The 26,611-nt window shown below is 38.3% G+C and overlaps 1 protein-coding gene and 1 long non-coding RNA gene across 3 annotated transcripts; one reads left to right on the top strand and one right to left on the bottom strand.

Annotated features, from left to right (window-relative positions):
- Positions 1-1,560: 1,560 nt before the first annotated feature.
- Positions 1,561-20,687, bottom strand: CHORDC1 (cysteine and histidine rich domain containing 1). 2 transcript variants are annotated; one of them, XM_030042513.2, is made up of 11 exons: positions 20,332-20,682; positions 14,836-14,885; positions 12,723-12,779; positions 12,085-12,245; positions 11,391-11,491; positions 10,383-10,441; positions 9,237-9,307; positions 8,902-9,007; positions 7,056-7,175; positions 6,322-6,384; positions 1,561-5,811 (listed from the first exon to the last, which is right to left on the bottom strand). In XM_030042513.2, exons 1-11 carry the CDS (start codon positions 20,393-20,395, stop codon positions 5,668-5,670), a joined length of 996 nt encoding a protein of 331 aa, XP_029898373.1. In that variant the 5' UTR covers positions 20,396-20,682; the 3' UTR covers positions 1,561-5,667. The 2 variants fall into 2 exon arrangements, with proteins under 2 accessions (XP_029898373.1, XP_040974416.1); XM_041118482.1 differs by lacking the exon at positions 6,322-6,384 and having other exon boundaries at positions 20,332-20,687.
- Positions 20,688-20,784: 97 nt separating this feature from the next.
- LOC115353301 lies at positions 20,785-24,893 on the top strand. The gene is made up of 3 exons (XR_003927537.2): positions 20,785-21,331; positions 23,420-23,506; positions 24,117-24,893. It is a non-coding gene; the product is annotated as an uncharacterized LOC115353301 (long non-coding RNA).
- Positions 24,894-26,611: the final 1,718 nt, after the last annotated feature.

Raw genomic sequence — 26,611 nt, 5'->3', positions numbered from 1 at the left:
AGGTTTTGTTCATGAGTAGACACTCCAAATGTTAACTGCTTTCACAGATGAAGGCAGACATTAGAAGTTTGGGTTAATGTTTTTGTACACAACAATGTAACTTGAATTACAAGGCATCCCTTTAAAAAAAAATTAAGTCCCTTGGGGTCTAGAAGCGCACAGTATCAACTCTGCCTCTTGTACACGAGTCCAATTTTCAATAAAGGAAGAACAAATTAGGTCAAGCATATTAGGCTAGAAGCATATTAGGTTAGTTTTCCTCCCAAGCATTGAATTCAGCAGTAATATGGTAGTATCAGTATCATAAATTTAAAACACATTTCAGAGAACAAGGTTTCTGGACTAAAAATATTTCATAGATGGTTGTAAGGTAACAGCTCTGCCTCTAGCTAGCTTTGAATGACTTTTGTTGCAATGCAGCTTTTATTAATACTTAACAAGGAACTAATTTCTCAAATACTTGTTTCCAGTAGGTAACAAAAATGTTTTATTCAAGAGGATGCTTCCTTCTCACACAGAAGCGCACTGGCTGCAAAGAAATCTGCACACTTTCTGGATAGCCAGAATCAGTCATCATATAGGTTGATTAATGAAGCTAAAGAAAAACACGTTGATGCATTTCACATACCTCCAGATTACAGGTACCTGTTCCTACAGCCCCTTTCCTTCTAAGCTCATAGGACTGACTACAGACACGCAGCTGACAGCGGTCATGTTCAGTAGTTCATTCCTGTTCATGCCAACATTGTGGTAGGAATACAAGATGTTCAGAAGTTGGAACAGAAAAACGTTGACTTTATGAACATGGGTTGAAATCTGTGCTGCCTACAGAGAAGTGTTAAGGACCGTACCGTGTGCCCGCCCACCCTCCCTACCACTAACACCCTATCTCCCTAACACCTACCCTTCGTTCTGCAGACAATCTCGGGAGAAACTGAATGTGCTTGACTAACAATCATTTGGCACAGTAACTGTGGAGTAGTTTACAATGTCTGTGGCAGTATTTGGGTTATCTTTCGTTAAAACACTTACCCAAACTTTGAGAAAACACCAAGTTTTTATTACCACAGAAAATTTCAAGCCCCAAGAAGTGAATCCTTTTTCTCTCTCATTATGAGAATGCCAGAGGTTTTGACAGGTATCTTCTTCCTTTTTCCAAGAAACCGAGAAACTAGAAAAAAAGCAGCAGAGCTATAATACCTTCAGCATTATTAGAAACAGCCCAGACATTGTATTTTGAATTATTCCAGTTCCAGTAAGTTTGTGGCAGCTAAAAATTCTTGGACAGAACAATTTCCGTGAATGAGACAGGCTCCCATCTGAGTAGCCACACTTACTCAAATTGCTGCAAAAGTTACGTATCTTGACTGGGCTGTTGTGTTAGAAAGCAACAGGCAATGAAAGAATCCAAGGGGGGGAAAAAAACCCTTTGCCACACAGTTTCCCTCATATATAACTTGACCTGTGTAAAATGTCCACTTACATTTTATTTCAACAACCACGTTGCAAATCCAAAGGGAAGTTCTCTCCCATAACAAAAGAAGTCAAAAAAACCCCAAATGCAACCAGCATGTAATAAGAATTTTATTGAATACATTTAGAAAAAAACTAGAGCATGAAGACATGAGATTAATTTCTGCATATAAGTTTTATGAATGTGCAGAATCAAACAACCATGCAAAAAGACATCTCCCCCCTTCAACTGTAATTCAAGACTCATAATGGCAAAATTATTACCACCTTTAAAAAGTGTTCCAGACACATAACTCATTACTTTAAAAAGGATCTCGTTCCTGAACGGAGATAAAAAAATTTTAGTAGCAATTGGGAAAGACCAATGATTAACAGGTACAGTATTTAACCAATACTCATGCCATGTTTAAAGAATGCAAGCAAAAAATGCATCATTATATAGAATAAGTAGATTTTTTTTTTCAAGGCAAAATTCCTAGTAAAACTAATCCCTAAACTACTGAAATGGTGACTTGATAACGTAGATGTTCCAGAAGATCATACGATGGAAGATTTTTTTGTCAAGTTACATCAGTGCCATGTAAAATGTTAAGAGTCAGAGCAGCTGAACAGCCCAGTGCTTAACAGTATATTAACATTAAAAATAAATTCCAACTCCTCCAAGAAACGTTGTTACAGATATAATATGTAATGCTAGGTAGGAAAATGGGCTTATACATGAGGGAAAAGATTAAGATTTCTGTCACAAACTTGTATAACCATGCAATTTTTCATATTAAAAAGGGATTGTGAAGGACAAGTTTTATATGGACCTGGACAGTCAGTTCTGAGACATGTAATACGCTGTCTACACATGTAACATGTAAACTCATACTGAAACACACTGCAGCTTTTAAAGACTCATCAATAATAAAAATATAGCTAGACTGTATCAAGTTAACCAACTTGTTAAATATAGCACAACTTCTGAAAACATGAAAAAAAGGGTAAATTTGACAGCAAGTATTCCAGTACATACTTGTTTGCAATTTAGTTTCACTATTACGAGACAGGTGAAAGCCTATGCAATAAAAAATCACTTAGATCTTGCTTTTGAGAAAGTATTGATTGGTTTGGTGCACTACAGTTGGTTTCACCTTCTCTCCACATCTAATAAAAGTTACAGCCAACCCAATATTCCATTGAAGTGTCAGGTACCACTACCTATGTCAAGATGTCATTTCATGAGATACCAGGATCAAACATTGGTGTGCTGAAGCCTGTTCTGAGCAACTGCTCAAAACACTCAAACTCAGTAGGTGATACAGCTTTTGCAGCTTGATGATGCAGACGTAAAGTTATAAAAAGCTGCTAAGAATTAATGCAGTTAAACAAGAGACTTATAGCAGCCTCTGAAAGTTTATCCTTTTATTTTGAAAAACATCACAGGCCATAGAAAACTAGGCTATTATTTGTAAAACCTATACCTTCTTGCCTGATCAAAGCAGGTTGGTTTTTTTTTTTGTTTGTTTGCTTGCTTTTTTAAACAGGTGAATTTTAAAAGCAGTTTCATTGCCACTGATGGGGAAAGTCATTATGGAACTCCTGAATTATCTTTAATTTTGTGCTGAAAGTATTAACAACAAGAAAAGAGTAGGAAGAATGAATAAAAAGAAGCAAAACTGAGGACCATGTTTACAGGAGCTTTCTTCTACTCATGGCCAAGTTGACTCAGCTACCAGCAGGACATAGTTTGAAAGAGTCTAAGAAATAGTTATGGGGTCCCAAAGCCTGCAGCATTAACAGCAGAAGGGCCATTCACCCACGTTTCTCTCCATGTAGCATTTAGTATACTAAGGGAGAATACAACTTGCTTAAAAACAGAAATTGTTTTCCCCAAAAATTCCATTTCCCCTGTAGTTCTTTAAAATGGATTTTACATGATGTAAACCTACTGCAGTTTTGAAAAATTGAAAATACATTAAAAAAAATGTGGAAGACGCAAGATATTTACAGTGTATATATGCATATGGATAGACACATGTTTGAACTTGCTTGTTAAATAAAAACTCTATCCTGGGATTTAAACACTGCTCATTTTGCTGTCCAAGTTCAGAATTCTGCATACAAAAACACATATGGCATGCTAGTAGCTACAGCTATCTAGGATTTTTCATTCACTGAAGTGATTGTTCTCAGTATTATACTAATAAGAGCTCCACTTGTTGGTTCAGTACACATCAGGGAACATCTGTTCAACTTTTAAAGGACCATTTGCAGGCAAACATTTTTGTACCCTATAACCTTACAGAACCCGGCATGTTCAAATTTCTAAAAACAAACAAGAAAAACAAAACAAAACCAAAGCAAAACCACTCCCCCCGCCCCAAAACAACACAAAAAACCAGCAGCATTATTAGAGGTTAACAGAATCTTTTAAGCAGAAATTAGAGCTAGAACTTTTAATAGGGGCCCAAGGGAGCAAGCAACCACACTCCCAAGTCAATGAGGAAACAGGATCTTGAAATGAAGGTAAAAAGCACCAAAACAAGTTTCATATATACAGCACTGCTGTTACTTTCTTGGTGTTTAGGGATGGTTTCTTTGGTAATGTATTTCCTACAACTTTAAGCATGAAGTAGGATTTCAAGTACTGCTAGAGACAGAACTCTGAGCTCAAGTCAAATTATACCAGTTGGAAAACAGTATGATTCTTAGAAATCCATATTTAACTTCAGAATGCCTTTACTACGTTCTGCGTTTTCTTGGCATTACTCCAGGTCTGCCAAGGTAGGTAGACGAGCATCCACACATTTCAACAGTCCATAGGACTGCCTGTTTACATATACAAGTTTTGGCACAGTAAGTAATGGTGTACATTTTACATGACTTGTATACAAAAACATTGTTTTTCTTTCAGCTGCAACCCAAAATTAAGAAACTATTTCAAGCAGAAAGAGAAAGCAACATTACTGCATGTATTGCTGCTTGGGTAAAAGTCTCGTCTTTAAAACTATCCTGTCTTCAGCCACAAATCTTTGCTGATGGGGAACTGAAAACAAAAATAAGGTCTTGATTTCTAATTACAGTGTTTTGCTTATGTTGTTCAAAAGAAGTATTTTTAAAATATTTTAATTCAAAAGGTACAATTATGACTTGAGACAGACATTTTAAAGCTTGTTGTTGTTTGTTTCTTCTAAGATTTGTCCTGTAGATAAATTTAGCTCTTAGATTACCACCCTCAGAAACAAAAGCTATGCATATCTACACGGAAATAATTTTCCTGAGCCACCTACAGTGTGTACTGGCTTCTCCTACTACACATATCCACCTACTCTGAAAAAAGATTCATAATTTTGAATGTTGTAGAATAGGACAGAATATACATTCTAAAGACTGTCAAATATATACAGCACCTCGGTAATTTTACAATAGTCTGCTGTTTGTATGCTAAGTTATTCAGCTGTTTCACAGTCCATTCACTTTTATATTTAACAATTCAAATACCAAAGGTACATAACTAAAAAAAAAAAAAAAAAAAAATCCCCTCTTGCCAACTTCGCTTTTATTTTAATCTGATCTCCTGCTTTTATACATGAAAGACAGCAAGAGTCAGCAAGTACTGAAATCCTTAGGAAAATACCATTTATTCCATCCCTTCGCAGCCAACAGGTATTGAAACAAACCTCAGTTTCAGAAGACAAAAATGCAAGTCTACAAGTGTTCTTTCCTATTTATGTTTATGCACCCTTTTATTCTTGATGTAGAATTGCATGCTAACCACTTTGTAACCTCAGATTTTTGTACCTGTATTACTGTATGCTTTATAATGAACAGTGCTGAATTTAACATGTGCTACCCAGTAGATCCAGTCTAAACCAAACACTTGAAAAATTAACACACACAGCGGACTGAGAACACATCTATTTGGATAGTCAGTGCATGGCAGGTAAGGTTGTAAGCAAAGGGCAATAGCTCTTTTACTCTAAATCCCCATGGAGACACTCCAACTAGAATAAATATACTCATGGGAGCAAGAGCAGAAATAGCTATTACCCTTCAAGTTTACACCCCCGTTAACTGTGCGTCAGATTTCTTTGTAGAATGGAACATATGATCTAGCATAAAAAAGAAGAATCTATATAAAAGTTAAATATTTGATTACAGTAGCAAGTCACCACTTCATAATGGGAAATAATTTGTCTCTTGGAATCATTATTGATCTGAATTCTCTTTTTTTTGCTGTGTGTTGGATACCGGTAATTCAAGACTTGCCCATAATAGGGGCTCTGCTTTTCTCATAGTAAGCTCTATCTTTGTAGCCGTCATGTTCACATAACTCCTCTTTACATCGATTACCTAGAAGAGAAAACATATTTCACACTTCAATTTAAGAAACAGACTGCAAGATATTTGGGAATTAAGTTAAGAAGAGTACCTTATCACTAAATTTCAGCAGATGTTTAGGTAGATGGACTTCCCTCTGTTATCTATAAAAGTCATCCCTCTCCCATTGCCAAGCTATGAACATATGCCTATGCATATATAACATATACATTGGGTCTAACACATCCATAAGCACGCAACTACATAGTGTCAAGGCTGTTCTGCAACACCACTATCATGGTGTTGAGATCAGAAAGGACCCCAGAAGGTCACCTTCTGCTCAAAGTAGGGTCAACTATGATGTCATACCTGATCACTTGGGGCATTAGATTCAGATTTAAATGTAATTATTGAATGATATGCAACTGAATTTCTCTTAATAAGCAGAGTAACGAGGAAAAACAAACTGTTTTGAAAGAGGAAGCTGAAGGTTTGTGTTTTGGTGTTTGGGGTTTTTTTTAATAGAAAAATTCTTATACTTACTCCCCATAATTTCACACTGCGATGAAATTCCTTTTCTCCTTCAAATACAATATGGATATTTAACTTAACAGGAAAAACAACAGAAAATTTTGTCAGGCTAATAAAAACATTTGACACGTGATATATTTTGCTTAAACATACTTGACATTAGGACTCAGATCACTGAGCAAAATGATCAAATTGTCCCTCAGACATAGAATTGAAAATCTATTCTAACAGATTCTGATACAGTATCGTAGTCAATAGTGTCCATATATACATCCTGGAAGCTGCATCATTTTCTCTAAATGCATGATTAAGAAATCAGAGAAGCATTTTAACACTTGTTTTAATATTAATAGCTGTGAAACTGCATACTGTGAAGAATGATATTAAACTACATTAAGCCAAACACAATTAAATTATGAATCCATAATTATTTACACACATGGTGATGCAAATCCATCACACTCAGGTTTTAATTGCAGAAGTCAAATTAAAGATTATTTTTTTTTTGGACATATTATATTGCAGCTTTTAAAAAACCCCCAACTTTAAAGTACAGATGTCCAAACAGAAGGGGGGTGGGGAAGCTATACATACTTGAACAAACACAAATGCCAAGAAAAAGCTGTTTCTCAAAAGAGATTCTTATGCTACCTTTGCCTTGTAAATAAAGTAGAAGCCAGATTTTCCTAACTTCAAGCTGCTGTAAGAATTAAAACAAAAAATTACATCTTAAGGTAGATACTCACCATTGTGCTATTTGCTTCTACGTAGCTCAGATCAGGAACAGAGTTTTTAGCATATACAGAAATAGTCACTTCTCCTCCAGTCTGGTGCCAATCATGCCTGCACGGGACTACTTTCTTACCCTATATAAGGAAAAAGGTACAGAAAAAAGACTTAAAATTGCATTCAGGAGTATTTTTACAAGACTAATCAGGATAAAAGCCCAGGACTATTTTAACAGCCAATAAGCATAGCTAATAAAGGACTATATTTCATGTTCACAGGAGATTGAAAGACTCCACTTACATCTCTTTTTACTCAATATTTCAGCTACTGGTCCCCGACAAACATTAGAAGCAAGAAAACCAATGCTTATGACAGAGACTACAGTAAGAAACCAGGACATTGTGATAGAAAAAAAACCCTAAAAAACAATACCAAAAAAAAAAAAAAAAAAAAAAAAAAGTGTTACATATTGGATTAACTTCCTTGCCAAGACTACAGTTGTCCAGCAGGTTGTAGAAAGGAACTGAACAAACAAAAAGAAGCCATGACTCCAAGAAACTTACATATTACTGCAAAAAATTATTGAATATTACCCTCTGTTCCCTGATGCACGAAAAATAAACAGTGAAAATACCCCAAAATAACAACAAAAAGGTAAAGTCAAAAAAACCCTGTTAGCTAGAAGCCCATTATCTCAATATATACCTATTTAATATACACACAGTTTCTTAACATCTGGGTGAATTCTTTACAAGAACACTCTCCTGCTTTAGGCTCACAACTTCAGCTTTTTTTTTTTAATCCCTCCTTTCTGTATTTGAAAATAATTCTTAAACACACACGTAAATCTTCAACACAAGCAGCAACTCCATGACTTAAAGGAAGTAAAGGACGTGTGAAGTAATTGTTGTAGAATGAGGTAACAGAACTACACCTTCTATAATACACCCTTATTTTCTTCTGTTAAATGTTACTGATATTTGCAGTGTCAAACTCATTTTGCCTCAGCAACAGACAATATATTCATAACAAGAATTTTGTGTTCACCTGCATCCAACATGTGACCAGCTAATGTTTTTGAAGTAAGTGTTCAGTTCCATTATTACATTCTGCAACATTCTCTAAGAATCTTTTTAAACCTTGAATGAGAGTATTTTTTACCTTGCAATTCTGCAGTTTGTTCCCAACATTGCAATGAAACACCTACAAACTAAACAGATGCTCTCTCTATATTTGTTATACTGGTAGCCAAACCAAAACACTCAATCAGATTCAGGCCAGAAAAATATTCAGATGTGTAAACAGAATCCAAATTAGACAGAAAGAGACCCTTCCATCCCCGCCCATGGAACCTCATTGACCTTATCTGTCCTGCCATCCCCACCTAAACAACAACTCAACTATTCTGAATGAAACTGGAAGTACAGTTATTTTACTACAGAACATGTATGGCTGCTCTCTTCATGGTCTTTGGGAGAGGAAAGACTTCTAATAATATTATTTTAAAGTCTTACATATGGAATATATTCTATATGAAATACTATAGACTTTCTTAACTAACAAAGCAGAAAAGACTGCTTTTTTTTTTCTTAATTTGCCAAAACCACTCTTGCTATAAAATAGTGATACTATATGTATCACTAAAAAGAAAGGTTGTACTCTCTTACAAGTATACTTCTACCACAGATTACTTCAAACTCCATTTCTCTGTGTATACTGTGCATAATATCCTCCATATTATTTCAGAGGTAATGATCTGTAACAGCTCAACTACAGTAATAACTCAAACAAGCTACTAACTACATTTCAAGTATTCAAAATTCAGAATGGCCAGCTACAGACTGCAATGTTAATGCTACTTACCACATCCTTTTTAGTCCATACGTGTGTTCCTGTTGTGCAGCCTTCTTGAGCTAAAAATGTGTTGAAGTCAGATGTTTTTCTTTTACAACAGCTCCAATACTTCATCCTTGAAAGTTTGCAAAGCAATTAACAAACAATATTTAGGACCCTATTTACTGTGAATACTTAAGATCTTTCCTTTATGCAATATTACTGTTAATTTAGTATACCCTCTTCAAGCATTGCTATTTTTGACTGAAGAAATACAGAATGAAAACAAGGCAACGTCTACAAAGACAGCAGGAACATATAATAGAGTAATTAAAAAAAAAAATTAAAGTTAACTGAATACTAACCCTTCATGGAATATAGGTACACCAGAATGGTATATACATACTTCTTCTGTGCTGTGTGGTCCTTCGTAGGTCTAGTAAAACAAAGCATTTAAAGTATATTACTATTGCAGGATGTGAACCAAAGGAAAAAACAAAACAAAACACAACCCACAAGAGAAACGTTGAACAAAGCACTACAAAGCTTTTGAGTAAATAAGCTAGATCTAATGGCTTGCCCTAGCTTTTCAAAGTAACCATTCAGCCTTCATTCACAGATGGTTCCCTGGCGCTCCTTCTAACAAGCTATACTTTGTATTAGTTCAATGGCGTACATCAATGGTGACATCACCTATGCTCATAAAGGTCACTTCAGATATTCAGAGACATCCATCTTTAAAAATACTCTGAATATTGAGAGAAAACAAGTACTTAACTGGAAAATAAATTAAAATTATCATTCATAAAACACATGGATTCTCAAAAGGAAATAAATTAAACAATATACAACTCTGCCACTGAATATCAGATCAGTTCTTCCTAACACAAACAAGAGACTGCTCTAAGTTCTCCTCACCCCAGAGTTTCAGTAGAAAATGCAAAATGTGTCAGATGTCCAGTGAAATACTTATTTAAATTCTACTGTCCCATTCTGGACAACACAAGGGTGTCAGTGTAAAAAACTTGCAGTTTAAATGACTACATAACGTAAAGACTACTTTTGATGCTAGAAGTGTTAAAACACTTTCTTTGTGGATTCTTCCAGCAGGAAGCATTAAATCGTAAGATCTGTAGATGCTTCTGACCTATACACGGGTTATCAAGAGCAATTCAAGTGTTATCAGTTAAGCCACCTCTCAGCAACATTATATTTAACATTTTAAGTTGAAACATGTCAGTATCATGGGTTTGGCAAGCTTACTACTTAGAAGTTCAGGCCAGGGTTAAAAAAAAAAAAGTAATCTTAGGCTTACTGCATGCACAGTACAAAACAGCCCACATTTGTTCATACTAAAGTGTGTTATCACATGTGCATTCATTAAGCCTGGTGGACTTTGAGCCATTTCCAAATCAATTTGTAGCACACGAAGAAACACCCAAGAAAGGAAAACAAAACTGTGCACTTTATAGTTTAGCAGCTGGGTTTAAGAGTGGAACTGAACCACTTACTTTTGAACAGCCTGCATTTTTACATGCTGTCCCAATCTTGATTTCATCACTGTCTTCCTCTGTAAACAGAATCATATTATAGAAAATAGCAACTGAATTGTATACTGTACTAAACGTTTTGCTTTTATTAAGAATTAAAACGACCTAAGGAGTAGATTAGAAAAAAAAAACCTCTCAAGATGTCTATTTTCTGCCTGGCACTGAAGTCTGCCAGAAAGGTACAAAGAAACAGAAATTACACAAACTTTTGAAAAGTTGTATTACCTATGCATCAGATTCTAGGTTCTATAACTTTACACTGTTTTAAGTGGGGCAAAAAAAAAATTGATGAAGAAGATTATTACAATCATAGGGGAAGAGAACAATCACTCGTTTGGTTTTGTAAAACGAAGAATGTAAAAGCTCCAACTGCTGTCTATAAATACACACGAGAAAAGAATTTGGATACCAAGTAGAAAGAAGAGCTAAATGACAGTTCTGGCACAAGAACAAAAGTGTATAAAATAGCCACAAGTGTAGGTTGAAATTAGAAAGTGTTTCTTAAGGAGCAGTGTAGTTCTGGAACCAAATTCCAAATAAACTGAGGGAAGAAAAAAAACAGGAAAAACAGATGAGGGAGCACCAACTGGTCTTCAGAGGAAATTTCACCAGTTTATGAAAGGCTTTATATGACATCGTGTTTGCAGTTACATAGGAGTAGAGTTCATTTCTTGGGAACTCTTTTGGTCATATATTCAGAAACAGACGTTCCCATCATGTCCATTCTAACCAGGAAATCTTACAAAACAGGCAGTTCAAGTAATTTTAATGGCAACGGTATTGCTCCTAACACCCAAGGCTCCACATTGTTCAAATTTTGATTATCATTCCCTAGACTGGAAGGTATCTCCCAGATTATTAACAACAAGAACATAATTACATGAAATAATAACTTCAGAAACAACAGTATTTCATTTATTTGTGTGACAATTAGCATCATATACCTGCTTAACCTCCCTATACCCTTACCTTTTTTCTCTTCGTTTTCTGATGACAGTTTCAGTTTATCTAGTGCTTGCTTCAAGGAAGCCGACACTTTCAGCTGCAAATTTGTCATTGGCTCATCTGGGCTAAAAAAATGTCCAGGTATTCACGTCAGCTTCATGAAAAATAATTTACAAAAGATGACAAAGTAGTAACTTTTAATCTTGCTATAAGTCTCTTCCTTTCCAACTTCCCTTACAACAACAAACAAAACTAGATTTGTAAATGCCAATTCTTACTGTTTATGGAAAAAGAGACTAGAAACTTAGAAGGCAGTCCTGGCTTTCAACAGGAAATCCTAAATACCCTACAACAATAAAAATAAATCAAAGATATCAAGGAATCTAAATACAAACACTCTAAAATTATTTTTTATGAATGTTTAAAACACTAAACGCAACTGCTAGTGGCATTCTAAGCTATGAGGCTTGAAACTGCAATTTTTGTTTCCTGTGAAGCTAAATGCCGAGAAATCAAGTACTACCTTGTCCTAACCAGAATTCTTTTATCTCATTTTGAAGCTTACGATAACATCATCACTGCTACCAAACACAAGTTCTTTTAAAGTTAATTTGGGAATTTTTACACTATATTAAATCTGTAACACTGAATAACCAAACGAGCTTTAACTTGGCCAACTGATCACAAATTTGGCAAAACTTAGTTTCATATACTGTACCTTGGCCTTTTAATTGTTTCCAATGGTTTTGGTGCCTGAATTATGTGTTCTTGAAATTTGGGTTTCAGTTCAGCTAGCTCCTTTCGTTCAGAGGTAGTTTTGACTTCTGGTTTAACAGGCTCAGGAGGTTTCTCACTGTTATGGAGACCCTTTGTACAGCCCTATTGTGGAAAGCGTATGTTTATATATATGCAGTGTAGTTAGTGTCTACGATTAAAAATTATCAAGAACTGCATCAAGTTTTCTAGATTTATTTCTTCAGCCCCATCTTCTCCATTAGCCCACTCTAAACATTGGCTGCAAAGGAAATCCTACAACTGAAGTGGAAAATATCTTCATTTGGACGTATGTTAAAGAAAAATGCATACTTCCTGTAATCAAGCAAAGTAACAAGAAATACTGACCTTCCTTCACTGTTAACAAGTGTCTAAATAGGTTTTCATAGAACTAATTATAACCATTAAAGCTTGAAAATGAGACTCAACTTTAAAATTTTATCAAGAAAAATAGTGCACGCAAGATTTAAGACAGTTGTAACAAAAGTAAGTCAATTTTAAACATGTAAGAACACGTACCATTTAATATTTATCACTGTCATTTGACAAGTGTAAAAACTGTAAATAATCATGAGTACATACCACAATGCTTAAGAAGTCAGAAAAGTCTGTTGTTCTTCTCTTACAACATGACCAACCCTATAAACATTTTGGAATAAAAAACAAAAAAAGCATGACTACCTTATTTGGCAACAGCTTATAAAAAGCAAAAGACTAATTATATTAATTTACAAGATGTGGCACGTCATGATTAGAGATTATTTTCTTCCCTTCTTTGGACAATATTATCATCACTTGCATTTTTAAAAGCCAGAGAAACCTGTTACAGCTGCCATTTCTAGTTCACTCATGCTGCCTTAATCAGAAAGCTCGGTAAACTTGAGGCAATATTTCCATGACAAGTTAGGTGCCAACTTCGTACAACAGAAAACAGAAATATTACTTTATCTCATAAAGTAGCATGTAAGCAAAACAAATACTATACCTGAGACTAGGCTCACCTGTGGCAGAATATACAGGCCCCCTTCCTAAAACAATGAGGGTTTTTTGTTTCCTTGAGCACTAGTCAAGTCTTTCAGCTGCTTATTTCCCAGCAGAAAGCCGGGTATCTGCATTGCATAGCCATCTATCCAACTACATCAATCCAGAGCACTTTTTATTACATAAACCAGAAATCCAATTTTAGAGAAAATTATCTTGCCACTGTGAATAATGTATCTTAGAAGTCGAAGAACCTTATTAAAGGCAACACTTTGACTAATAAATGCACGACAGCTTTGAGAGCTTAAGTGGTGTGACACAATGGGTTTTAGGTAGGTGGTTCTAAAATATCCTCAAAATATTAACCATTTCCACAGTCAGGAAAATAAAAGGTTCACCCTGCCCACTTAAATTATCTAGAATTCATAGCAGGAAGAAAACTGCTCGTACAAAATTGTGATGATTTTTTTAATTAGGCTAAGAGATAGGATAAGGAGAGAGGGGAAAGTAGTACTCATTTTAAAAACAGTGCGTATATAAGAGAAAGGGAGTAAACACAAGCTTTTGAGGTAACTATGTAATTTCTGTCTCTATAATTAGGTAGAAGTTTTATGTGCTGTGTTATGAGTACAACCATAATTTTGTACAAAACAACCTGCCATAGTCTAAGTAACTGTATCATATTTGATCTAACAGCATCTGTCCCAATTTGCTAGTGGCACACAGTGGCCAATTCCAGTCATGTACTACAGTATGAGCAGTAGCTCACAGAAAGCATGCTACCCAGCACACACGCACAAGCCTCCATGAGCCCAAAAGATACCACATTATGGGACAGGGATGAGATGCACTGCCAGTAGAGGCAGTTCCTAAATACCAAGAAAAAATGCTTGCACCAAAGCTCAGTTAAATAGCAGTTTGGTGTCCTAAGAAGGGTCACTTAGGCTACAACTGTACTAACAGAGTAAACACTGCCAGGCTCCATTTCTAGACACCAGATTTCTGATCATACACAATTAAATGGTTAGAATGATTTCCAGTAATGTTTTGACAGTTGTGTCGCAAATAATTCCCTGTAGCCAGTTTGGATGCATCCAGCAGATCCTGAAGTAGGAAGACAGTTTAATATAACAAATATGGGCTATGCAGTTGGCCTAAACACTGGAGACCAGCCACAGGTATATTTAATTCACTACTGAAGATGTAGCCCAAGAATCCTGGACAGCTGCATCAGAGGCATGGGTGACCAGTGCCAACCTAACCAACATTATTATTTGGCCAATTAACAGAACACAATTATTTTTTACAGTAGGCAAATGTCACATACACATTAGCGCTCTAGCCACGTAAGACCACAAGCAGCTGGTTTGAATTCCAAGCAGGTTAATTAACTGAAAGAGTATAACACCTCTCAATGCCTCCAAAGACCTACTCACAGGACCTAATTAAACTGTTGAGACACCTAAAGTCAATCAAAAGGAAACATGTATCATACAGACTTATATGACATTTAGACCATAGAAGTATAGTTTTTAATTTCTTCTTCAGGTTTGAGTACACGTGCTTTTCTAATTTCATGGTGTTGCTCAAACACCATAGGCTGCACACCAGTTTCTGCAACACTGAAAGATTTGGAATTAAAAATGAAAAAATGCATACTGTTTTACACGTTTGGAAAAAAAGATAAGACTTAAAAGGATAGTTGCATACTTACTTTGAGAGCATCATGAAAGACTGGCACACCTGGATGATATGTGCATGAATCTAGAAGAAAATTACTATTATTACTATTCAAGCATACCAAGAATCTTTATTCATCTGATCACAAAACCATTTCACACTTGCAATTCATGTATGCCATGAGCTGTCCCACTTCCCCGAGTGCACATAATTATGAAGGAAAATACAGACTCCACAGAACAAGCTTTCTGAGAGCATATATTACATATAAATAATCAAGATTTTTTTTCTTCTGTATTATATAACACAAACCAGAAAGCAGGCATCTAAGAGAAACTTCTGCTTCCATATGGCGCAAGTAAACTTTGTATGGACCATCCCTTGTTTTCATCAAAAAATCAGTCCTTACTGGTAATTCAGCAGAAGTAAAAAGGTGGCCCTGTGGCCACCCGACAGTCATAAAATACTAGTTTACAGCATCAAATACACCTATTTGCATCTGATCAAGGCCACCTATCTAGAAACACTGTTAAAAAGTTCTCTTAACACAAATCTTGAGTTAATTATTTTATCCATGATAATTAGCTTGTTCTTTTTTTCAATTTTTGTAGTATCCTAGGTCACTTAAGGACTTGAACCCAAAGGCTAGTCTTCTACATACACAGCTTAGACATGTCAATACTATTAATTATTAATAGGTTCTGGACAAACACTACACTGAAACACAACATCCATTAATGGAACTGTTTACATTCATAGATGTTTATCAACATTACAGCTTTTTATGTAGCAACTGTTCCTTTTTTACTTAACATATGTATTTTTTCCAAGTGTATTATAATTGCTCTGATTATGTAACTTTTCTTTAACATGTACTGCATGCATAATATTTTAATGACCTGACTGTAAAAGCAATGGGAAACACTAATTATCTTTTAGCCTTTAAAGCAAAATTTTTATTGTTGTTAGAAACAGCTAAAATTAAGTGACACAAACAGTAACAATTTTATAATCAGCCTCCAAAAAACAGAAGTGAAAAATATCACAATACACATGATAGGAAGCAAAAAAGTGATAAATAACTTTTAGTAATCTGCCTCCAGATATTAAATAGGCAAACCCTCCCCCCAACTTTGTTGTTTTCATTTTTTATAAATATGTAAGATTTTTAAGAAATATTGCTTAGTATAATTTTCTTTAATTTTATGTCCAGTGCCTAAGTCTAAGGCACTAATACAGTCTGAAAGACATCAGTCCCCACCTTAACTCAAAAGGCACATATTTTGGGACATTCAGTCCTTTAGCAGGACTTAGAAGCATATTCATGAACTTCTACCAATTCCTTCAGGTTCAGGATAAAAAGTTAATGCTGGTAAACCTCAGAGGAAAATTTAAAAATGTTGGTATTTTACATAAAGAACCCAGAACTTCACTGCTAAATCAAATAAAAATACAGGTTATTCTCTTCCAAAAGTATGAAAGTATGTCAACACAAGCATCACGGTAGTAAAACTAAGCTCTGTTTGCAGCAAAGCTTACTTCTGAATCAGAAGACTTAAATGAATATTTCTAATCCCTCACAAGCACGTGGGTTAAATGAGAGAGGTGCTGTTAATCAGGGTAACATTTTTAGAGACTAAAACCATCTTATGATCAATTAACTCAGGGGTGGCTATCCTCCAGCTCACAAGTCAGACACAGACAAGTGTCTGTTTGTCCACCTGGCCAAGGCCAATCCTTTTTCCTTGCTCCCTGAAGCCCTCTCTGCAGGAGGTATATCATGGAGCAAATGACAGCCTACTTTGCTGCTATCTCATGAGAGCCACGCATGTTCCACAACAGAAGATGCTGAGGCAAGGAACTCTGCAATGCCTCAAGCAGAGGCAGTGGGACTTGCCCACTAAGCAGTCTGACTATTCTGCATACCAGAGGACAGTAAGACATCAACTCGTTTTCACTCACACGGAGTCAAACAACTCTTATCTGAGTAAAGTGTACATCCATAAAAGTATCCCATCTCAAACTAGGTGGGGAAAAATGGGAATTTAGGATACATTGATAGTCACCTGAGCAGTTAAAAGCATGTTCTATTTCTGATTTGTCCGAGTTCAGATTCCAGCCTTTGGTTGCTATTCTACATTTTTCTCTGCAAAAAAATCAAGTTATCTCCCTACTGCTGTTAATTTATTTCCTTAACCAGGAAAAACGTAAGGGTTTTCAAAGCAAGCCGTTTTCTCTCACCCTCAGTTAATTTTTGGAGATGCAAGTACCACAGATTTTCAGGTTTGCTTTTTTTAATGCTGATTTCATACCCAAACCAATCCCACTCTCATAATGCACACACTGCTGTTTGCTGTTACCTTACTGCTACATCCTTGCTTATTCACTGAAGCACTGTATTAGTCTTTCTGTTAAATGTCAAAGTAGGAAATGGTACGGGTCACCCAAACTTAGAGGTATTTACAATGAAATCCTGTTGAATTCTTGAGGATGAAGTGAGAAATCTGTCTATATACAACTTGCAAACCAACCTGCTGTCCTGCAGAAACACTGCGATACTTTGCAAGCTATGCTTTACAGCCCCAAAGCAATGGAAGGTCATTAAACCTGATGAGGTTCATTCAGCATCTTGAGGAAGGTGATGCCTTCAAGTGGTTGCTGAAGCTAGGAAGCTAATTCCACTGTATTTCTCACAGCGTTGGAAAAAACCCATAGAAAACAGGACAAACGTGGTACGGCAAGAGCTTATAAATAGTTCACAGAGAAAAGAAAGGCTCAGCCTGAGAAACAGAAAATGGTGGGGAAGACAGAGGATTACGGGGTGCACTTTATAGGAACAGAGTTTGAACTGTGAGAACCAGACAAGGTTAAGAAAAACCTGACTCTGGGCAGACAGACTCCAAAAATCTAAGCTATCATTTCTTGCAACAACATCTCTCACTCACGTCACCTCAGAAATACATAAAGTAAGTTTTCATCAGCTCTGTGATCACATTTATCCCACGGGTGCAACATCACTAAGTTCGATCTAAGGAAAAAAAGGTATAAACAAACACAAAAGAGTATGTGCTTCTGTTCTGGCAATGGACCAAATTAAACCACATTAAGAAAGATCCAAATTATAGCCTAAATGAAAAAAAACATTGCAGCCCGGTGAAGAAACCGAGACAAACACATATAACATACACAATTTCAGGCTGGTTTTGCATGCCATCTTTTCAACTGTCTTTAAGCAGCACTGCTTTCAAACCTATGCCAAAGTGTGCATGTATTACCTCATACCACTGTTTTAGTCATAAAATTTGACCAGGCCTTGAAATGGATTAGAAATGTTCATATGGTCATTGACAGGTTAAAAAAAAAAAGTTAAAAAAAAATTAAAAACCTACTACCACTTTAGGTTAAATTCTACCTTCTACATCAGATGCTACACAAGTCTTTAACAGTATGGATTAACTAGTAGTTAACATATCTCAAATGCATGTGAAATTTGTACCTTGCCAGGCATGCCACAGATGAATTCATAACTGTGCACTCGGTCACAACTGTGTAGACATACCTTTAATGCTTTCCCTCAGGCTGTTTTTTCTGCCTCTCTTTAAGAGGCATACAGTCCATGCCAGCCAGTTGCCACTTGCTCATTTTTTGGAAACAATGAGAGTTTCTACAGAAAATACATACATATATTATTTCAGCCATCAGATTCTGAAGAGAAGATTAGCGGCCTCTTACATCAGTCATGACTATGGGAATATCTATACCGCAGGCTGAATGTAGACAAAAAAACCCTGAAAGATCCAAAACTGCTTTGGGGCCAGAAGGCCTTATTTTCTACCTATCTTCATTTGAGAAAACTTCCTAATAATATATTTATCCTAAAGTTAAATATTAGATTATGTCAATGCAAAACTTCTTAAAGGAATAAGTACTTTGGTGTCTGTTTAACACATGTTCTAGCTTTAATCCCCATAATATTTTTGAGGTAACTCCAAACACAGTTCTGAAACACAAACAAACATTTGAACTTGACAGCCATACACAGATAAATGTGGATTTAGATGCCTAAGTAATAATCATCCCATTGACCTTTGTCAAGTTTAGGGATGCCAAAAGTTATAATCACTCTACTTCCGCAGAAAACATCAAACTTGATTTTCTGAAGTGGTCTGTGAATAACTATGTTTACCTTTAGAACTGCTTAGTCTAGGAGACAGTAATTCCAGTAAGTGTTCCAGTCACTTACTGAAGCAAACTTCATCTCAAGAAGTTGTTTTCCCCAATCCAAGCATCACAGTTAGCATAGGGCCACGCTGACCAGATCGAGCTTACTACAACTTGATCACAAACACAGGAACACACGGCAAAGACTGTTATTTTAGTAACAAGTAGAGGTCATGAAGCCCCAATAAGAATTTTTAGTCTAAAAACCCCTGCCTGCTTTGTCTTTGGGTCAAAGGGGCACAGGGGATGGTGGTGGAAGAGATCACTCAATGGAAGCATTCCACAACCGTGCCTGCTTTTGCTGTTACTAACATTAGCGAGTCTTACTCAAAATGCTGCCCCTGTCTTTGGAAATATTTAGCTCAGAAAAATAAACGCACTTTACACCATGGCTCTTAATCACAGAATACGCACATGTTAGAACATACTTCTAATCTTGTGGGTTGCTAAAAATTAAGCTAATGCAGAGAGGCCACTCTAGAGATTCAGCCAACAGAGCTACTTCACAAACCAGCTAAGGACAAGCCTACTGCAAACTCAGATCACCCTTTTGCAGCCTCCATGGAATTATGAAACGTAAAGTGATAGCGCTTTAAAGATGTTTCACTAGGTACTGGATTCCCAGTATATATAGGGGAAGCGCTGCTAGAGCTTACAGCACTTGGCAAAGCAGACATACAGGTATCATAAGATAAATTTAATTACCTGCTGCAAGTCCACATACTACAATTAAAAAAAAAAAAAAAAATAGTTGATAACTGCTATGTATGCAACACCCACGGAGGCCCTCTCAAAGGAAAAACGTGTGTTGCTCAAGGCCTCCCGTTTCTACCCTTAGAACGTAAGACAGCAGCGCAGGGAACTGCTCCGTGCCGCCTCTCCCCCGTCCCGCCGCGGTTCCTCCATCCCGCGGGAGCCCTGCCGCCAGCCTCGCCGCCAGCCTCGCCGCCAGCCCCGCGCCGAAGGGACAACCCCCGGCCCCGGCGGGTTTCGCGGTGCGGCTGCCGCGAAGCCGGTAACGGAGCAACCTGCAGCACCGCTGTACCACACCGGGCCCCCCCCCCCCCCAAAGCGACACAAACCACCGCGTGAAAACACGAGGAGCCTCCGCGGGGAGAAGCGAGCCCGGAGCGGCACCCCGCAGCAGCAGACAGGCGAAGGCGGGACGGACACACGGACACACACCGCAGACCCCTCGTAACCCCTCCGGGACGCCCTCCCTCACATCCCCCCCACACCGAAAGCTGAGGGGGGGCAGTGAGGGAGGCACCCCGCGCCCCCGCCGCCTTTCCCCGCCGCTCTCACCCACCCTCCGTATTGGTTTCGGGGTCGAAGCGCTGGCCGCAGCCCCGGTTGTAGCACAGCAAGGACATGGCGGCGGAGCGGCCGGCGGAGCTCCCCGCCCCGCCGCTCGGGAGGGCGAGCGCAGCCCGGCGGAGCGGCGGGCGGCAGGCGGAAGCCGGGCAGCGCCGGGGAGGGCGGAGGCGGGTCAGCTCCCTCGGCGGAAAGAGCCGGCCGGAGCCTTCCGGAATCTTCACGAAGCTTCGGGGGAAGGGGAGAGCGGGCAGCCACGGCTGCGCAGGCGCCGCCGCCCGGCGCGGGAGCCGCTGCCAGAGCGAGAGGAGGAGGAGGAAGAGGAAGGAGAAGAAGGAGCCGGGTGTCGGGCCGCCGCGGCGCGCATGCGCGGTGAGGAAGGTGAGGCGGGAGCGCACGGCGAGGCGGGAGAGCTGGGCGCGTGTGGCGGTGCGCATGCGCGGCGAGGCGGATGAGGCGGGCGCGTGTGTGGCGGCGCGCATGCGCGGTGAGGCGGCGCGGAGGCGGGATGGCGCCGGGCAGGGCGAGCGCCGCCGTCCCCCGGTGACTCTGCGGCCTCGCCGCCCGCGGCAAGGCTGGCGCCGGGCTGAAATAGCCCTGGAAAGCCCTTCATCCGCAGCAGAAGGAGGCGGGTTGTCGCCGGCCCCCCCCGCGGTGCTCCCCGTCGCGCCGGGCCGGCCTCCTCACGGCCGCGTCCGGCGGCTGGGCCCGGGGGGTGCTGAGGGAGGCTGGCCGCAGCGGGCCCGTGTGTGGGAGTGCCGCTGAACGGCGGTGCTGTTCCGCGGTCTGGAGTCGCCAGGAGCCGGCGAGCACCTCAGCCCGTGAGCGGTGCTGTTGCTGGGCTGGTGGAGGGGATGCTCAGCCTCTGGCGAGTTTTTAGCTTTTTTTCTTTTGAGAATGTTAGGTTGTCTAAGTCACTTCAAAAAATATTTGGCTACATAAAAAGACTGGTTAGGAAACTATGAGTGCTTACCTCCTAAATGCCTATGATACATGTGAGTTTAATTTTTGAAAAGTACTTATGTGTGTGTATTAAAGGATTGTCTCGTTTGCGCAGAAACAAAGATACCAACGCCAGAAATGACTGTGAAAAAGATAATTTTTTAATTATGTTCTTGCAGTTCCCTGAAAGTTACCCTGAATGCTCCTGTCAGCTGACCGATTTTATGTGTCCTCTATAGTGTGCCAGCTTCTTTGATGTATTATAATAGGTTGTATTTAATAATTATAGCTAGTTACATTTCTGCAGGCAAATACAAAATGGTTTCTTATAATTAAACTTCTACTGCACAGTTTTTAAGATAGAAATGCCTAGGTGTTCATACGGCATACGACAAATCCTGAAGCACGTGTGCGTAGAATGAGCTGATGAAGTGATCCCTACAAGTGCTTCTTTAAAGGGAGTTTAAGGATGCAAAAAGGATAATCAGGAGACTGCTGCTAACGTAGTCCTAAACTTCTGGAAACTTGTAAGTTTGTGAGATGCGCTCCACTTGCTTCATTATCTTTATATCTTGCACAAAGATACGCGTTTGCTTGAGCCATCAAATAGCAAGTGCTTGCTTCTGATCTGAGCTCCCACCATGGCCTGTCGTGAGACTGGGAGGATAAGGTTTCAAGGAGAAAAAAATATTCTTTTGCTATTTGCCAGGAGCATTTAAAGTATAAATACATGTGGTGGTAACAATTTGGAAAGAAAGGGGAGGAGTAAGAATATAACTAACTTTTATGCTTCCCTTTTTACATAGAAAGCACTTAAGTTGTTTCTGTTTGTTGGATACCTTATTTTATAAGAAGACGACTGATGGAAACGGTGTATCATTAAAGTAGGTGTATTTGCATTGTTATCGTAGGGCTAAGAATTGTTCTTAAAACATGAAATTCATGTTACTCGCTGTCAATGAAAGTAGCACATAAGAATAAAGGCCTGATTTATATCCATAAAATAAGTTTTGTGCTATTTCTGTGACTGTGGTTGCATTTCATCCATAGTGAGCGAGCATACTTCCATTTTAGAAGGAGCCAACATTTTTTGGCTTTGTGCAATGCAAATAAGTTATGCTTCTGCAGAGGGAGCGTTAATTTCTGTTCTGAGAATATTTGTATAAAAATACAGAAAGCATTACTTTACCAGCATGATATTTACTGGGTTAAACAGTAGCATTCCTATGACCTTAGTAATATAGTTTGGTTCAAACACTCACAGAGGAAACTTGTGGGGAGAAAAATAAAATTTAAAATCCATATAGTTCACAAAAAGTATCAGGTGGTGCTATTCAACACCTAATTACTATCTCACTGATAGACATGCCTTTAGATCTTTCAGAAACAAATCCATCAAGAATGTATTTGCTTCATAGTTCAAAATTCTGTAGTGTATCACATTAAAGAAAATGAAAAACTAATCTGAAAACTCAGTTTGTTGTTACTTTTAACACACACACATAAAATTGGTTCTCTGAAGGGTAACCGAGCTGTATCTGTCCTCTTTGTAGGTGATGTTAAATAGAATGAGATTTTTGTTTCACAGAACAGTGTACAAGCAAATAGTGGTTTGTAATTAAGTGAGTCTTTTGAAATAGCGAATATTCTGCCCACACAAAACACTACAGATTCAAAGTACACAATAGTCATCTCACAGAAGTCCACATGGCTTAAAAAAAGCAGTTTCTGTGCTTGGAAGGTGTAAAAGATTGTCAACCCAGGTTTGAAAATACGGGGAGTAACTTGTTCAAAGATTTAGGTAAACATGTTCTTGTGTGCATAATAGATTTGTCATTTATTCCTGTATATTTTGGGTAGAAACCTCTGTTTTTAACCGAGATTCAGAATGATAAGGAATGCTGTCTAATGGTTGATTGCTGGATTTTGGGTCCCTAGAACTTAAAACATGAAAAGTACTTATATAACTTTCAATGAGTTTAGTCCTTTACTTACAGTTGCAAAATCTTCCAGAGTGTTAGACAAACTTTTAGAATGTCTTTAACAATGGGATCTTGAGACGCCTTATCTGAGAAATAGTCAAAGATTTGTGTTCATATAACTTTATTTTATTTACACATGCTCTATTTTTCTCACATCAGAAAATCTACACTTAATAAAGTATGGAAGCAGTGTTCTACAATGAACAGACATACACAGGAGAATGTGCTGGTGCTCTGGACTTGTATGTGTGTATGCAATTGGATAGACTTAAAAAGTTGGTGGGAAATAATATGTCAGTGCCAGTCATACTGTTGGTAAGAACACAGTTGGGTTTTTTTTTCTGATCATAGATGATTACAAAATGTCAGAAATGTTCTCATTAAGGGGAATTTTGAAGTGATTCTAGAGAAAGTTAAGACTTGGTCATAGTTTGTATAATTCCATGGAAAACTGCCATTTTTGATACACGGTCACTGAGGTTAACAGAAAGGGATAGGAAAAATCAGTGGCTGGAAAGGGAAGCTACACATCTGTAATCCAGAAGTCAGATGCACATTCTTAAGAGTAGTGATGAGTGATGGGATTATTGTTATTATTTCATTGCTGGAAGCTTTAAAAGGATGATTGGTTTTGTATGGTATCTATTGGTTTTATGTGTATATATATATATATATATATATACATATACATACATGTATACATAAACCAGTGTCTTTCAAGCACAAGTTATGTAACTGAAGCAGGAATTGCTCCAGGAAATTCCTGTGTCTTGTTACTCAGGGGGTCAAATTAGATGATCAGACAGTAAAAATGAGTTTCTCTTGTGGTGAAGGAGTTCAATCTCTTTTTTCTCAGAGAAAATCCTTTTTAATTTGAGATTCATTATCCGCAATCTGGACCAGAAGATTGAAGCATCACAGCAACACATTCGCCCAAAGTGGTAGTTGGACAGATTGAACTAGTACAACCAGGAATGCATGTTGCCTTTTAGAGTGCAGAGCTACTGCCTGTCCTGTGGTCTTGAGAACCCGTGAAAAATGTTTTCTTATTACACCATGGAGATGCCCACTGTCATGTGAAGCTTTCTCATCCTTTACACCTGTCTACCATGAAATACTACACATTGTATTATTGTTAACATTTATGTTCCTAAAAGCAATAGTTCAATACTTTAAGGACTTGTTATGGAAGTTTTCAGTTCAAGGCACTCTGTACGAAGTAGGAAGCCTCTACCAAGAACTGTATTTGCTGCTTTGGACCAAACAGGTAGGTGAAATGAGCAGAACGTGGTGTTGAATTCTGCCAGAAGATAGATTGCAAGGCAATTCTTTGCAAAGACAGCTTTAGGCAAGCAGAAATGTTGTCTATTTATTGTGCTCTAAGCTTGAAAATTTATAATCAGATCTGATGTGTTTTAGTAACGTTACCCTCCGTTGGCTGTCACTGCTAGGTAGCATGTCAGTGCACCCTTGTCTTGGACACTGAATGCTTTCTGTGTGTCCTGACATGCTGGATGTGTTTTCTGGCTGATAGCAGAGGGGTTTATATCCCCCTTTTTGCACAGAGATAGATTCTGTACAGAGATTTCCTCTGCCAAAAGCCATCTTGAGTTCCTACCAGTCAAAAGTTACCCCATCTATTTCCAAGCATTTGAAATGGCAGGGTTTCACTGTAAAACCCAAATCTGTAAAGAAACGGCATGTTTCAGTTCACTTTGCAAAATGCAGAATCTGCTGATTTGCTTGCCAGTTTGTTTGGTGAGGAGCCTTTCATCCCGCTGTCTGCAAACCAGGACATTGTTCATGCAGAACTGCCAATTCTAGGATTGCAAAAAAACCCACAAACTAAACCAGATTTGAATAAAACTGAGGGGGGGGGCGGGGGAGAAGATTGTCAGGACTCTAGCTCCAGACTAGGGCTGCTATGTGGGTAGCACCTGTTGCAGCGGAATGTTTTGGATTCTCATCAGTGGCAAAGGACATTTTGGGCTCCTTCAAATTCCTTGGAACAGACAGGGAGTCCTTGAATTTTAAAGGGATCCTGGGGACTCATTGACAGTCAAGGCAGGTAGCTCCATTTCAGATCTGGAAATATCAAAATTTGAAATAATTAAACAAATCCTTTCTTTAGGAAGCTTAGCAGAGGTTTAAAATACAAATGTAAATCCCTCTAAAGCTAAGAGAGTCAAAAGCATGCAGAGTTTGCAAGAAACTGTCCAGTTCAACTGAATATGCTCAGATTTGATGGGCAGAACATCTTAAAACATCACATCTTGTGGAGAAGCAGAACAACTGGCTTTTTAGGAGAGAATACTTTTCTCCCCCTTCTGTGATTGCTGTTGCTAACATTTTTTAAATGCCAGTTTTCTCCCAGGAGGTAAGAGAGATTAAACAGCACCCGTTTCTAATAATCCACCTGAGTGCTTGCTGCCAAAACATGGCCTGAATTTGAGTAGATGCTTCATTAAGACTCAGCGCTTGCTTTTGATATCTGGCTTTAGCATAGGTTTGCCGTGTGATCGTAAGAATTCATTTAAGGCAGAATTTTCAAAGGTGTCATCTAAGTAACCTAGGTGCCTGCATTTCATTTTGAGAGGCTTAGTCACTTATGGCTGGATTCTCAAGGGGCCTTTGAAACCTAGAAAACATTATAATTTTTTAATCAGTTTTCAAAAGTCTGCTTTCAGGTCCTGCTAAGGAGACTGGAAATTTCGTTGTTGAGTTCAATAGGATACGGGTCAAGTCCAAATAATACATTGGTGCCTTCCCACTCAGATTTTTCTGTGCCTTTTTTGACCTAGCTGCAGAGAGTAGAACCTCTTCAATGCAATCTGTACAGCCTTTCTGTAGAGTGGTACTTTGTAATAACTTGCAGTGATGCATGTATTATAATGATCTTTTTCATTCTTCCTGCATCTGAAACAACGGTGAAATACAACAGAATCTGTGAATAATGAAACATAAATGCTATGATGAAACTTAAAAAAATTCAGCTCCCTAGATGAGAGAAAATACTCAGGTAGTTCATATAGGTACATATAGTGCACTAATGCTGTGACCCAGAGCAACTTGAAAATAAAGTTGATGGATTACATAAATACTACTGGGAGAAGAACAAAAACTAAATATAGATTGGATACTTAAACATTACACTGTAGTAACGTGCACTTTAATTTGGTGGATATTTTCACAGAATGTTTAAGCTTCCATTTGCCCCATCTCCAGCTTCTTGTCCTTTTTCCTCTTTTCACCCTGGGGGGAACTAACACAACTAAATCTGATTTTGTGCATGGTGAGGGGGTGTTCTGACCACCTGTTTCAGCAACAGAAAGGACTTAGATTAGATGAAGT

This window comes from Aquila chrysaetos, chromosome 19 (genome assembly GCF_900496995.4).
Source record: "Aquila chrysaetos chrysaetos chromosome 19, bAquChr1.4, whole genome shotgun sequence".
Lineage (NCBI taxonomy): Eukaryota > Metazoa > Chordata > Aves > Accipitriformes > Accipitridae > Aquila > Aquila chrysaetos.
The sequence above is the reverse complement of the archived record's forward strand: the minus strand, read 5'-3'. Positions and strand labels throughout refer to the sequence as shown.

Bases quoted from the DNA above. Each gene is read 5' to 3' on its own strand.
- CHORDC1 (XM_030042513.2), bottom strand. From the start codon at position 20,395: ATGTCCTTGCTGTGCTACAACCGGGGCTGCGGCCAGCGCTTCGACCCC. The intron at 14,886-20,331 runs GTGGGTGAGAGC...ATTTTCTTCTAG, and splicing joins CCCCGAAACCAATACGGAGG to ATTCATGCACATATCATCCA. The intron at 7,176-8,901 runs GTAAGTAGCATT...TTCCTTATATAG, and splicing joins TATGGACTAAAAAGGATGTG to GGTAAGAAAGTAGTCCCGTG.